The sequence below is a fragment of the Cryptotermes secundus genome, unplaced genomic scaffold (assembly GCF_002891405.2).
Source record: "Cryptotermes secundus unplaced genomic scaffold, Csec_1.0 scaffold744, whole genome shotgun sequence".
Classification (NCBI taxonomy): domain Eukaryota; kingdom Metazoa; phylum Arthropoda; class Insecta; order Blattodea; family Kalotermitidae; genus Cryptotermes; species Cryptotermes secundus.
The window spans coordinates 215,058-230,554 of NW_019718624.1; the positions used below are offsets into that span (position 1 = coordinate 215,058).

At 35.7% G+C, this 15,497-nt stretch overlaps 1 protein-coding gene across 4 annotated transcripts in view; it reads left to right on the top strand.

Moving 5' to 3' along the window:
* LOC111862443 (protein unc-13 homolog 4B) overlaps window positions 1-14,789 on the top strand; it is a 42,499-nt gene extending 27,710 nt beyond the window's left edge. For all 4 annotated transcript variants that reach the window (XM_033750744.1, XM_023847838.2, XM_023847847.2 and 1 more), the window contains 10 exons: window positions 1,972-2,129; window positions 5,737-5,953; window positions 6,872-6,946; window positions 7,349-7,447; window positions 7,876-8,046; window positions 8,136-8,342; window positions 10,188-10,485; window positions 12,069-12,192; window positions 13,140-13,336; window positions 13,457-14,789. In XM_033750744.1, coding sequence (XP_033606635.1) covers window positions 1,972-2,129; window positions 5,737-5,953; window positions 6,872-6,946; window positions 7,349-7,447; window positions 7,876-8,046; window positions 8,136-8,342; window positions 10,188-10,485; window positions 12,069-12,192; window positions 13,140-13,336; window positions 13,457-13,728 — 1,818 coding nt within the window. In that variant the 3' untranslated portion in view covers window positions 13,729-14,789. The remainder of the gene's footprint in view (window positions 1-1,971; window positions 2,130-5,736; window positions 5,954-6,871; window positions 6,947-7,348; window positions 7,448-7,875; window positions 8,047-8,135; window positions 8,343-10,187; window positions 10,486-12,068; window positions 12,193-13,139; window positions 13,337-13,456) is intronic.
* Window positions 14,790-15,497: the final 708 nt, after the last annotated feature.

Genomic DNA, 15,497 nt, shown 5'->3' on the forward strand with positions numbered 1-15,497 from the left:
CTCAATCAATTCATATTGACATACTTGCATATTAATATGTCTTATATACAAGACTCATATAACATGTGTGATATATGGTGGAATTTGAGCTCAGGAGATGAAGCTGATGATACTTCCTACTTTAAAATTGTTGTCTTCTGGGTTATAACACCTTGAAGTCTGGTAGATATTTCCCAACTTATCGGAGGAACCTGCTGCCTTCTTCAGGACATCACTTCCCACTTGAAAGACTCTCACTTCAGGTGATAGCAATGGAAGTAGATGTGCATATTTGACCTTGTTTGATATGTGAACTGTGAAGGGACCTCATTAAATGACCACAAATAATGCTAGATCTCTTTTTCAAGAATTTTTGTGCGTTTGCAGAAGTGCATGAATGAACACACAATACTATGGCCATGTCTCCCTGTCCACTGACAAATCATTTCTTGAACTATCCATTGAATATCAATGAAAGTGGTATTGAAGGTCTCTACTATATTGAAAATTGCTCTGAGAAAGTTCTATTTTGTCTGTGTTTTTTTCACTGAACCCCACTTTACCCCAAGTTCAAATCCAACTTTATAAACATTCGAGAAAATGGATAATCTCAATAAATTGATACTCTACATACCACCATCTAATTCTTATAATTTAAAACCCTTTCATTGCCTGTTACTTAGGCCCAGGGGCAACTTTATCATTTAAATTAGATCACAGACATATAACTTTTGAATCAGTTCTAATAAAATGCAAGGTAAAGTAATTTATGTCTTTATGCATCTGGTATTTACTCTCTGGGCATACCTCTCTTACAGGAGAGTAAAGGGATTAGGAATATTGGGCATAAATCAGTTTTGCTTCAAAAATCTGTAGGAAGATGATGATTGCTGTTAATACTAATAGGTTAAAAATTGATGAGCACTATCTTCTGTGGTGTAACACTGATATTTCAGAAGAAGTTACTGCCTCCATCTACAGGATTGACCCTGGAGACTGAGGCAGAATATTCATCCGAAAACTGTGGCAAACCAGACTGTATGGTGCTATATCCCAGAAAAGGATAATACTCTTCATGTTCACTGCTGTGAGAACCTCAAGTCCAGCATAGTTAAAGGCTGACCTGATTAAGTTCAGGACTACTGGCAGAGAAATTTTAATTGTTCTGTAACTTTATACAACCATGCAGTTTATTTTCTTCAATACTCACATGAGATGCACAGAGATTTTTATAAGAATTTTAGCATATATTAATGTAAATATAATTTAATAAAATTCCCCAGAAGATGATTTAAGTGGTCAAAACATACTTTGCTAAAAATATTTTATGTTGTGGCATGTAGACCCATTGCTAGGCAACGACTGCAAAACAAGTAACTGTACAACAGTCATTGCTAAGTAACGGCTCCACAAACAAACATGTTTCTGTGGCAATGAGAGAATACAGCAATAAAGGGAGACACATTTTCTATGTGGTCTGTGCCAGGAGGTTGTAAGCAGGACCAGTTAGCAGTTGCAATGAGTAGTTAAGAGAACTGCTGGGTTTCAGTCATTGTGAGCTGTTGCTGTTAGAAGCTGGTAGCTAAGGCTTGGGACAGTCCAGAAACACAGAGGTAGAGGAACGTTTGCCGATGAAGCAGCTACCATGCAATAGCAGTAAAGATGTGACTGTGGACACAGATGTGTGTGTAATAGTGAACTGTAAAGTGTAGTCAGACGCTGTATCAAAGTGTGCAACAAATCTGAGTCATCAATCCAAAACCCATCTGTAGTCACACTCTTATCATGTGACAATATTATATTTGATGGTTATTTCATGTAAGAATGTAAGCAAAGTTCCATTGCATGAGAGGAGCAAAAGCATATAGACAAGAATCCATTTCCATGGTTTTAAGTTGTATATTGTCTTTATTATGCTAAGTATACAGATTACATGTGCATTGTGTGTAATACTGTACATAGAAAATGATCATATTTATTGATTTCTCACAGTTTGCAGAGACAATTGAGCCAACTATTGCAAGCATATGGACATGCATGAACCCACTGAAGTTTAAGGACAGCACAGAGGAAGGGATTTATGACAATGATCCTCTGGCTGTTGGTTCTGCTTTATTTGAACTTTATACTAGCCTGCAAAAGTTCCACAGGTGAGCTAGCTCTCTCCTTTTCCTTGTCATGACCCAATCCAGTACTACCCTAGCATTTGCATGGAGGAACTGAGGAAACCCTGAAAAACCTCAGTTATGGTAGCCTCTATCCTGTCCGAGATTCAAACTGAGCACCTTCCAAATGCATGTCTAAGCTGTTACCACTATACCAATCTGCTGGGTGTCAGAATCTCATTACTTATGACCATTTGATTATGTCACACTGAACAGATGCAACTTCATTGTGACACCTGACTGGAGAATGATAACCTGAGTAGGTTCTTTAGTTTGTTGAACCCTTCCATTTGAATGCCAGAGACTTCTAATACTGATACCAGATGTAGTCTGCAATTGATACTAATAAACTAACTGCAGGTTCAACATCACTAAGATGAAAGCCTGCCAGTGGACACTATCTTCAGCTGTCAACAACCTATTTTGAGTACTTCTCTCTTAACATCTCTCTTTCTACCTTAGTTTTACAAGCATAAATTTCCTAACTAGATGTGTGTGTATGTATTTCCTTGTCCTCTTTGTGTGAGTTAACTATCTAAAATGTTGTAACTTCTAAAACTTAATTAAGCAAATGTAAAAGAATGCAATAAATTACAGAGGTATAACAATCTTCTCCATTCCCATGTAGTTAATGTTTCTTGGATCCAAATGATATTGATTTCAAATTCTTCCTTCTAGAAGTAAACAAAGAAAAAATTAAGTACACTGTCATATCCCAGCACCAGAATGCAGGAGATAATCATAACTTCAAGACAGCTAACAAATGCTTAGAAAATATGGCATAATTAAAATATATGAGAACGAAGTAACAAATCAAAATTGTATCCATTTTTAAATTAACAGCACATTAAAGTTCAGGAATTATTGATACCAGTCAATTCAGAATCTTTGTATTCCCATCTATTATTTAAAATCAAAAAATTAAAATACAAAAACCTTAATTTTACCTGTTATTCTGCAAGGGTATCAAGCTTGGTTCCTCATATTAAGAGAAGAACATAGATTGAGGATGTCTGAAAACAGGTTGCTAAAGAAAATATTTGGACCCAGAAGGGAGGAAGTGACTGGAAGCTGGAGAAAAATGCATAATGAGAAGCTTCAAAATGTCACTCTTCACACAGTAATATTACAGGATCAAATTAAGGAAGATGAGATGAGCAGGGCATGTACCATGTGTGGAAGGAATGAGAAAAATAACAAACAATATTTTGTTCAGAAAACCTGAAGGGAAGAGACCACTTGGAAGACATAGATATAGATGAGAGGCTAACTTTAAAACAGATCGTAAAGGAACAGGATGGGATAGTATTTTCTGGGTTCATCTAGCTCAAGTATGGGCATTTGCAAACACTGTAATAAACCATCAGGTTTGATAAATTACGGGAAATGTCCTAATAAATAAGGGGAGAAAATTTGCTTTTCAAAAAGGACCATGTTGAAGGGATTTAATTGGCTTCAAATACTTACTTTCTTTGTACCAGCTTTCATACCTACAAATTTGGTACTGCCAGTCTTACATGGAATTTCGTGATTCATATTTGTGGGGTGCTTAAAAGCGGTTGCATAATTTAATAAACTGATTATAAAAGTTTTTTCAATGTACCAATGATAATTTCAGTAAAATCACAATAATAATCATCATTGTTTTAAATAATGTACAAATATTAATTGTTCGATATTACTGTAGTCTGTGATTGTTTCACTCATTTCTCACACAATATTAGGTGGTACCTATCATAGACAGTGCATGAATTTGTCTTCCAGGATATGGTATTGTTGTCTTCTACATATTCTATTATGAAATTCATGTACTGCCACCCTTGTTACTACATGTCCAAGCTCACAGTTTGGCCCTGTCTGTTCTCTCTTCTTCACTGCTGTTACCCTATAAAATTTCTCTCAGATTTCCCTCTCTTTTCTTCTTCTCCCATCCATTGCATCTCTGTACACTCTCATGCTCAGAAGTAGCATTCTTACTTTCAGATCCTCCAGTAGATAGGGTTCTCTGACAATGGTAAAGATCATTCTCAAAGGAATGAACTTTGAAATCCTTACTCATTTCTTCAAGTACAATTCATTCAGGGTTTGCAGGTATGAAGTGTTCATATTTTTGTACATTACTTTTTATTTTGAAGAATATTTAATTTCCCAATATTTTCTTTGGAATTATTTTAATTGTATATGTTCTTAAGCATTGTGTAATACAAGTATTTACAAGTTAATTGGACCAAAATGACTCAGAATTGGGTCTAAAGGCAGACTTTATTAATGTCCTGATTAACATATAGGTTCCATAATGAACAGAATTTTTCTTGGCAAGATGAATGTACCTTAACTTCTAAAGAAAATCCCTGGCATCAATTTCATCCCTATTTTTAATGAAATGTCTATGCAGCTATGAATGTTCTGTTATACAGCATTAATGTATGGGAAATTAATTTTGAACAGAAAAGTGGAAGTATTCTGTTAACAGCAATTCAACTGGCAAATTGTGCATAATCAGTAAAAGCTTACAGAGCTTCTTCTGTCAGTTGGTGACAGTAGAGTGCGTTCCATTTTCCATGTAAAAGAAATTCACCGCAGCCTGAACTCCCTGCTTGCTTTTCCCTGACAAAAATATTCCACATAGCCCTTCTTGACCTGCTGGCAGTCAGCTGTTCAAGGAATTCCCCAAACCTGAAGGTTCATTACATGTTCACAAGAACTTGGCCTTGTACCTTACCTTCATCCAGATGAATCCAGTCCTATGGAATCTTAAGGTTCATTGCATGTTCACAAGAGCCTAGCACCGTTTCTTATCTTCAGCCAGATGAATCCAGTCCATATCATAACACCCTATTTCTCTGATGTCCATTTAATACTACCCCTGCATTGTCCCGGTGAATATAACCATTCTGCAATCAACACATAAAGTATCAGGCATTAAGGTCTTGGTGCAATTCTGTATAAAAAGAAACCATGACAAAACACATTGGCATAAACAATTTGAATTGAAAAAGAAATGGATCTACCAAAATGCATGTCAAAAGCAGATACCTCAAAGCTTGAACTTTGATCTGTGTAGTGTGGGAGCAGTTGGTTGATACCTCTTTGAGAAAGTGTTAGATATTCCGATGACTGGCACAGGATATTTTGACATTTGGTACTGGCTGGGTAATCTCACTTCAGAACAGTAGTGACTGTCTTAATTCATGGGTGCATGTGAAAAGAGGGTGAGGTCAGAAATTACAAAAAACAATTTATTTTCTCAACCACATAATTTAAACAGAGCACAAATGTATCTGAAAATTGATCATATGGGGTGTCATTTATCTTAGTCTAAACAGTTCTTATCATAATGTATAGTCTTAAGTTAAGTTATAAAGATCTGTTTGTGAGAAGAGAATACAAGTCATAAATATATTGTTATTGACTTAGCCCCTTTTCATGGGCACCCTCTTATTATTCTGGAACACTTTATAAGAATCATTAGCTCAGTAATGTACAAACTATTCTTTATGAGTTTTCAGGATAATTTAAGTGTAATTCCAAAAATTAGCAATTTTATATTTCATTTGAGCACACTGTTTATTCTAATGGGTAATGTTAACAGGCTAGGCCACACCAAGTGCCAGGAGGATGTGGATTTAACCCTTCCTAACAAGTTCCATGAGTGGTTCCACAGAGGAGTCAATCATTGGCTCTGTATGTCACAGTACAAAGCTTTGCACTGGATACAAAAGGCAGTACGACTAGACAACTTGGTTCCTGTTTACACTGACACCAGACATAGCTCATCAGCATGTGATATTCTTCTCATATTTGATCAGGTAACCATAATGTTCTACAGTAATTATGTTGACTATATACCAATTCTTGCTGGAACAGTTTAATTTAAAAAATGTCCTGGGTTTCCTACTATTTTTGTTAAATGAAGTATGTTGTTTCAGGATGGTCTTCAAACGTGAAAGGTGACACAATTTGTGATGTATGCTGCTTGTATATCTGTAAATTCCCCACTCTAATAAACTTCAGAACTATTTGCCTTTTCCTTATGATTGTTCTACTTGCAGTACATATTCATCATATCATTATAAAGTTTGTTGTAATTAAAGATTGGGGGGAAGTATTTATTAATTTCTGTAACTTTGTAAACAAGACCTCAACTTACACCTGGGAAGTTGTGCATGTGCGCCACTGACCCAGCACACAGCCTTGGTCTCTCACATTGAGGGAGAAAACAGAGATTGAGATTTCTGAGAACCAGGTGCTGTGAGGAATATTTGGACCTGTAAAAGAGGAAGTTACAGAAGGAAGTAAACAGTCATATAATCAAGTTTCTTAATTTATACATTCACCTGATATTTTTAGGGTTGTTGAACTGAGGATAAAATGATCATGCAATGTAGCATACTCCTACATGGGGAAATAAATGCACACAAACATGTCAGCAAGCATGGAAGAAAGAGCCCATGTTGTAGACCTAGACATAGATGTGATAGTATTAAAATGGACCTTATATAAAAGGCTATACTGGATTCAAGTTCTTTTTTTATGGCCATAATGATTAATTTTTGTGTTTCATGAAAACATGAAGTTCTTGACCAATACACTATTATAAACTTTTCAAAAATACCCTGCACCATATAGTTGCGTAAATAGTTACAGTTATTCTAATATATAATTGATAATACTGAAATTTGTTATATTTTATCTTACAGTTTATATTCTAATTAATTTTCTTGCAGATCAAAATATTTTGGATGCAACTTGCTTGGCCAAATGCCAAGGGCTCCGAAGAGTTTGCAGAGAAAATCATTAGTGTAAGTATAACATGTATTGTATTAACAAAGTAAATATTGATACAAGATTTGTGAGAAACCGAAACCAGTTGTGCTTAAAATTCCATGAAGATTATTAAAATGTTCTGCGTTTTAACTCACACAATAGATCTCTCGGGGTTATGAAGTAGCCATACTCTCTCTCTTCCCCCGTCCCCCAATCTCCCCATTCCCTTCCCCCCTCCACCTCAACATTTTCATGACATTGAATTTGTTCATTGCCCCCCCCCCACATCCTGTTTCTCTAGATTTCTTAATGCAATGTGTGACCTGTTGCTGAAGGAAGCAGAAAATTAGAAAGTATGATAACCACACAGACTGAATTCTCAACACAAACCTATGACAGTATTCTAAACTACTACTTAAGTATGTGCTTCATTTCAGGACATTGGTGAATGTTTAATTTTCTACGCTGATCAAATGTGTCAAAGAGTAGAGGAAATATGTGGAGCTGAAATTTTTAGTGGCAAAAAAATTCAGATGGTGAGTATAATGACAATTGTCTACTAATTTGGTGTTGTTTGTAATAATATAAAATAAGTTAGAAAATTAACAATAGCCTGATGACTGAGTTTTCACATTCCATAGCTCTGACGTCCAAACTGAATTACAGTATTTTCCCATGGGCTCATCATTTTATTATAAACTGTGAAGATTTCATAACCACTGATTCCAGGAGGATGAGGATGAGGAGTGGAGCAGTGTGGCTGTTGGTCAGTCTTTAGCCTGCTTCATACTTCTGTTCCCAAGATGTATAGCCATGTGGTTTCCCCTAACACAAACTGCAGTACTTTTAGATTCCTCAATATCAACAGGCCTTAGCTGACCACTGTAGACATGTTTTATAATAATATTTCATGGCAATATTATGTGTTAATGTATTTAACTTAACATGTTTGAAATAATTTCAGTGGTGCTTAGCAGTAACAAACCTGAACCATGTGCAACAATCTAGCCAGATTTGTTGTGAACTTGGAGTAGATGAAATTTCCACAGAAAACGGCAGGCAGACAGTGAAAGTGGCAATTGATAAAACATTTGAAACAGCAAGGAATAAAATATGGGAGGCAGCTGTGCAGAAGGTATTCCATATACAACCTGTATTAGCAGAATTGATTATTTGAATCACTAGTAACATTCAAGCCTGACTCTTTCATATGGTGTCTTTCAGATGATGTCATCGATCAGCAAAATTTTGATGGAAACATTTGAGTGCCTTGAATCTGACGAGAGGATGGGCAAACTGATGAGTCAACTGGCTTACAATCTGTATACATTTGGTTCACACCTTGATTCCATTAACTTCAGTTGCTTTCTAAATATCATCTGGAAGAATCTGTTCTGTAAACTAAATGAGGTCCTGGAAATAAACTTGAAGGTAGAGTGATTGTGGCTGAAACCAAATCTTCTGCAATATAAAATCTTTCTCTTTCATGTGTACTTCTGCCCTCTCTCTCTTGCCAGTTCTAGACCATAATACAGTACAGTTTGGAAGTATATGTGTCCATTACTTTTCCTTCTTCCTATCTCTCTGTTAACTTTCTTTTTTTTTAAGTTGGTTATTTAATGATGCCATGACCACAGTTTCATCAGTATTGCTGTAACTATATGGGATTGAATGCATAAAGTAATTATTTATTGCTTTGAAGCCTTACACACTGCAGTACCATGGCACTAATAACAGAAAAGATGAGTGATGTCACATTTTCTTGCTTAGAATTTGGTAAGATTAAATCAGTGTTTATCCTTTGCAGTTTCATGTGGCAAGAGATAAAGTGTCTTGTTGTTATTTACATTATTTACAAAGTATACTAAAGAAATACTTAAAAATTAATATAATATACACACAGGAGCAAGCATTTGATAAGAGTTTGTATAAAATCTGTACAATCGATAATTCAATCAATATAGTGACTAAGGTAGGGGCTGGACATCCATTGTCTCATTCCCAACTCGAACCAGACCGGATCTGAGGCCCTGTTATCCTCCTATCAAGTTAATTCCAAGGACTCTTCTCCTTGGAATAAGCCTGCCAGAATGTAAAACTGACTACTCACCTCCACCTAAAGCTGAGATTAAGAACGTATGAAGCTGTACCCCTGTGCTCCCATATTTCATCTTGCCATGTTGCTTAATTAATCATTTAAGATGCATGATGCAAGAAATAATTCACTATTTTAGTAGTTTATTTTTAGAAACCCCATGTGGGGCACCATATACTTGTTTGTTGTAAGAAACAACCAAAACGGTAACTCAGTGCCTGTTTGTATAGCTTGGCTGCTTTGTCTCTGGGGAGGACAAATACAGAGGCCTGGTCCTCCAGGTTCGCAGTTGGGTGTGAAGTTAATGACCCCATCCCATAAAAATAACTTGTTATGAGATCAGAAAAAGCAGAAGCCCAATGGATCTGTTACCTATTTAAGACATAAAAGCAATGAGCAAAGGACTTATGAATGTCAGAATTCTAGGAGGGAGGAACTGGAAGGGCCTGGCATTTTTTAAGAACAATTGAAGAAGCTTTTGAAAAAAAGAAGAGTCCATATGGGGCTATTAAGCTAATGATGATGATGATGACGACGACGACAACGATGAAAGCCCAGCGAAAGAATGGATACTTAGCTAGTTCATTATAAAAGTAGTGTACACTGTTTTAGTAACTATCACATTTAAGATTTCATTCCTAGGGTTACTATGTCAAATAAATTAATTATGCTTCAGTTTAGTGAACAAAATTACAAATAAAAAACCCTATTAGTGAATTCATATAAATGTATTTCTTTTCTGATCAAATCTCTTTTTTTTTTTTTAATGTCTACAAAACATTTTAGGAGAGGTTTTGTGTCTGTAAAAACAGTTCTAAACATGGTCCAGATTGTCATCCAAATTTATAGAAAATAATTCATATCAACTTGTTTTCATGTTTGAAAAACATTTTGTTTGTATGTGTCATTGGCTCTAGCCATAAAGTAAGATAATGATCTGTAAGTTTCTACTAATTAGGTTTCTAGTGTTGAAGTTGCATTTGTTGCAAATATAAAAATTAATACTTTCCACATATTTGTTTCCATCTTTCATGCAACTTATACTAAATACTTGTCAGGCTTGGATTCAAACCAGTTACTTTCTGAATTTTTGTCTGATGCTCTATCTTTAAACTAAGCTGTGTTACACCAACTGGAACTATTTAATATGAGACTTCTATGTATGTTTTTATCATTTCCAGAGAGGGAATTCATTCTTTAAAAAATTCCACGAAATTCTGCAGAATGTATCTGAAATTTTTAAGCAATTAAATGAAAATGTTGACTTAAGCAACTTAACAGACCTGGAGCAACTATTGCTAGTACATGAAATGGACACATGGGAGTTGGTGCACCAGTATCGCATGGAGCAACTTTCAGAGCAGAAAAGAATGCAGACATCTAGCCAAGGTCTTCTTACAGTCAGGATGATGTTTCTGGAAGACATCCTGAAGATCGAGATCTTGAATGCAAGGAATCTCAAACCAATAAGTAGTAAAGGTACTTGACCCAGTGTACGAGATCATATGTATATTTCAAGTCCTATTAAATAACACTATACAGGGTGTTTCACGACTTTAGGGCATAACTGCAGGAGGTTATTTCCTAGGTCTTTGTGATCAAAAAAGTTCACATAAACATGTGTCCGATTTTGGACGGTTACGGAGTTATGACCGTTTTTTAATTCCCGTACACGCCCTCATATGAACCGCATCTGTCAGCTGGCAGGTCGCTATTTTTAACCAGCTACAGACAGAGCGTTCTCGTTATCTCGACACTTGAGAGCGGGGTGGGTTGGTATGTCTGGCGTGGTTCACAGCCAAGCGGCAGCCTGTGTTGCGGCCGGCGGTAACATTTTTGAAAATCAGCTTTAAGCGCCAATCAATTCAAATTGAAGGTAATTTCACGAAGTTAACTTTACATTCATACTTTAAATGTATCATGTATTATGCTGGTTTATTATTTTGTTCCGTTTATTGTCAGTAATCATCACCTTCTATTCTGAGTTTAAAACGGTCATAACTCCGTAACCGTCCAAAATCGGACACATGTTTATATGAACTTTTTTGATCACAAAGACCTAGGAAATCACCTCCTGCAGTTATACCCTAAAGTCGTGAAACACCCTGTATAAACTGCTTAGAATATGTGTCATTAAATTAGAAATGGCCCAATGATAATTTAAGAATGAAAAATTGAGTAGACTCTGGAAGGAAGCAGTCATGGTCTGTTTTAAGGTACTATCTCTGAATTTCATTGGAGGGACCGAAGAAAACCAAGAAAAACCTCTACTTATAACACTGGGCATCCAAGGAACCCTAAATCAATGCAAATATCATGGCTAATTTAAAATACTATGTAGTAACAAATTAAAATTGCATTCTAGTAAGATTCATAATTCATAATTTTATTTACATCCATAACTGTAAAATATACAATCGGATAAAGTCAAAGAGAATATATAGATTTAATAACAATCACACCTAACATAATCAAAGAATACATAAATACTTAAATAAATTATATAAAAAAACCACCAGCACATGCATAAACAGACAATTACAGTCATTTTTGGGTATGCTTGTTGCCAATTATATCAGTAAATTTATATGTCTCATATTTAAAAATGTAAACATTGAAGTATATAATTCTAATTTTACCTGTTGTCTGGTATAAATGTAAAACTTGGTCTCTCACTGTAAGGGAAGGCCACAGATGGCAAATGTTTGACACTAGGCTGCTGAGGAGAATGCTTAGACCTATGAGAAAAAGAAATATCAGGAGACTGAAGTATTGTAAACTTGTATGTCACACTGGACTGAAAATTATCCACTCTGTAAATATCAGGAGCACGGAGAAAACTGCCTAACAAAGAGCTTCATAATTTGAGTGCTTCATTAAGTATTACAAGAGTCATAAAAGCAAGGAGAATGAAGTGGATGGAATATGTACTGCACATTTCCCATATTTTAATAGATGGGTCCTATCTCTATTTATTAGTCATACAGAATTGCTGAATAGTGGGATAACTGGGATAACTGCATATTGAGCATATTTTATTCATTTATGTTTGTTACTTCCAGGTTGTTGTTACCCATATGTTAAAATTTATCTCCTACCAGAAAGAAAATTTCTGGGACTTGGACAGCGAAAAACGAAGACTCAGAGGAATACAATATTTCCACTCTTTGAAGAAACTTTTGTGATGTAAGAAAATTATATATATTCTTTTGTAATAAGCTGTGCATGGAAGAGTGATGTCAAAGATCTTAAAATGTAGGAACACGAATTCCAGATCTACAATTGAGAACACTGAACTTCATTCAGGATGAATATGCTCTCCCTTGGGTGGAAAATACTTTAGAATTAAGTTGTAGGTCTTTCTCTTATTTTATGTTGCACATATAATTATTGTCCTGCAGGCTGTTTATTCCATCTTTTAGAGGGTCAGTCAAATTAATCTAAGCAGAATGAATAACTACATGGGTGATATGATGAGGAGGAGGAGGCGGGCAGAGCATGCAGAACACGTAGTAGAGATGAGAAATGTATACAGTATTTTGGCTGAAAAACTTGAAGTAAAGACCTAGACAGAGACAGAAGACTAACAGTACAATAGATCTTAAAGAAATGTGCTTTAGGAAGTGGACTAGATTCACCTGCCTAAAGTTTGTTGAAGAGATCTCAGCTTTCATGATAAGGGCACATTATCCATTCACTGATGTTGGAGGCAGAAAAAGTTTATGATTACAGTGCAGTTCTTGGGTTACACTTGATATATTCATTTACTGATTAGTGAGCCTTGGCCTCCTCTTCAACCAGTCTCCACAACCAGTGTGTGCTGCCATAGGAATGGACCCAAGCATGATGACCTGAGGCTGGTTGTTAGGTTTCTGAACAAAATTATTTTTACGGGATGAGGTTATTAGCCTGTTGTCTAACCCCCAACATGGAGGACTACATGCTACTAATATAGATTAATATTCATGAGATAACATGATGTCCATTACCAGTCTTGTTAGGAGAAAGCATAATGTCCAGACTGGTAGAACTTTAGGTATATATGTTTATGGTTGATTACTGAATCTGTGACAAATAATGATGATATTCTATCAAACTGTCCCTATACTGAACTAATTTTTCTTCTTCCATAGACAACTGAAGTCAGTGCATCAGAAAGTTGAAAATGCAATGGTGATGTTTGTGGTTAAGGAAAAGACTTTCTTAAGAGAAAGCAGATATCTGGGAGAAACACTGGTATCTTTTGACGACATCCCTGTATATGATGGTACCACAAAATTTGAACACTTAGAACAGATGCATTTGAAACTCAATTTACCAACAAAACTCGGTAAGACCATGCTTCTTTTGCCAGATAATTGTTGAAATTTTATGAAAAATTAAAGCAAATGAATAATTAATTGTTAACACTAACATACATGCCTTAATTTTTCATTCCTTAATTTTTCAGATTCTGGAGCATTTGTGGTTCTAGAACATTACCATGAAGAATTAGCAAGAGAATTTATCAAGAGTAGACAACTGAGAAAATGCAGGAACAACGCTTCGTGCAACATTTGTGCTTTTTCTGAGGATATATGGGGATCTGTAATAAATATGTTGTCTTATATGAGCAAGGGCCCACTCCACATCAATGTTTTACCATTTCTGCCTCGAAGAGCATCAAGAAATAATAAAGCCTTGTTAGCAGTGTATTCAGAACACACATTGAGTAAAACTTAAAGATGTCATTCAGAATGGCATCAGTGTTGTCTGTGCTTACAGTTGCAATAGCAGTAAAGCTCATGTTTGTTTGAAAAGTTCACTTACTGAACTTTCTGACTTAGATGTTTGCATATGATCACTGTGTCATAGTTCAAGCAATTACATCTTGGCTTCTCACTGCAGAGGCCCATATTCAATCCCAGATAACTTCTTGTTTCATTTATGGTGGACAGAGTGGTACTGGAGCAAGCTTTACTCCAAGCTTCTTCAGTTTTTTCCGCTAATTGTCATTGCTCCATATTCATCTGTCACTATCCCTTGAGGTGTGCCTAGCCTTGACTGGGAACCACATATCACTCTCCCATTCTTTTAAGTTCACGACTTCAGCTCTGGCCTGGCACTTGTCTGGTCACAGACTAAGGAAGTTGTGAACAGGTAGAATGAGGTATGAAAAGAAATAGAGAAACATTGAAGCAATAGAAAACAGTGGGTAGATAATACAAAATGAGTTGTATGCATATATATAGGAGGATGGCAGAACATAAATTATCAACTAAGTCACTCCATGCCAGCTGAAACTTGTGAAACAGGAGCCAACAAAAAAAAAACTCACACACACACACACAGTGATGGAAATAAGGAATTTCTTGGAAAGGAACTAAGTGAGTGGCAGTTTTGAGTATGGGAATGGGGAACTTATGTCACTGGTAACAACCAAAGAAAGTGATAATAAAGCTGCTGAAAGTCTGAAATCAAATTGATCTTAATGTTGTGCTAAGGAAACTTCATGCATCAAAACAAACACAGAGTGACTCTCATTCCTGGTCAGAAGGAAGTGGGGTTCCAATAAAATAATTCATTCCTCTTATGTTCGAGAAGTATCATTTTGTAACAGCTTGATTCATTACTTTAGCACAGTTATTAACAAATTAATGAAGACCTGCTTCTGCACAAAAGACATCTCCAGTGAATTATACCGTCTCCACTGACAAGAACTTTGTTTACTTAACATTGAAACCACTGTGATATTGTTATCTTTTTCAAATACAGAATGCACACTTGTGTTTTTTAGAACATTATTTATTTTTTGTCTCATCATAACATCCATATATTTGAGTCCTGTGCTTCATATGTCTTACTGTGTATATGTAATATGTTAATAATTTTTAACATTAATGTTTAACATAATGATCTGTCGTAACCTATTTTGGAACTTCGTTATATAACCATGGCATTGACCACAGAGAAAATACCTCTGCTATTGTAAGAACCGTTGCATTACCTAGCAACTAGTCCCAGAAAACCCAGTTCCTGTCGTTGTGTGGCGCAGACCACATAGAAAACACAGTTTCCCCTGCATTTTTACATGTTGGGAAGTGTTTACTGAGCTGTTGCCTGACATTGCTTAGATCAAATCTGTTACAGTATCATGTGACTGATATGATAAATAGTCCAAGGTTGTTTTGAAAAGGCATTTTAACAATACCGTATTTACGCATGTATAGGCCGCACATTTTTTGCCAAAAATTCAAGAGGAAAACTGGGGTGCGGCTTATATTCGAACTCACGCTTCATTTAAAAAAAATTATATTCATAATTAGTAATACAGTAATAGTAATAATTTCTACTCCTGAAATAATATTCCAAGAAAATTGTTTTTTCTATAATTTCTGTCTGAAAATTGTGCTGCGGCCTATACACGCACACGGCCTATACATGCGTAAATACGGTATTTCCTCTGTCATTAATGACATACATCCACGATTTCATCACCAGTGTCTCATCAG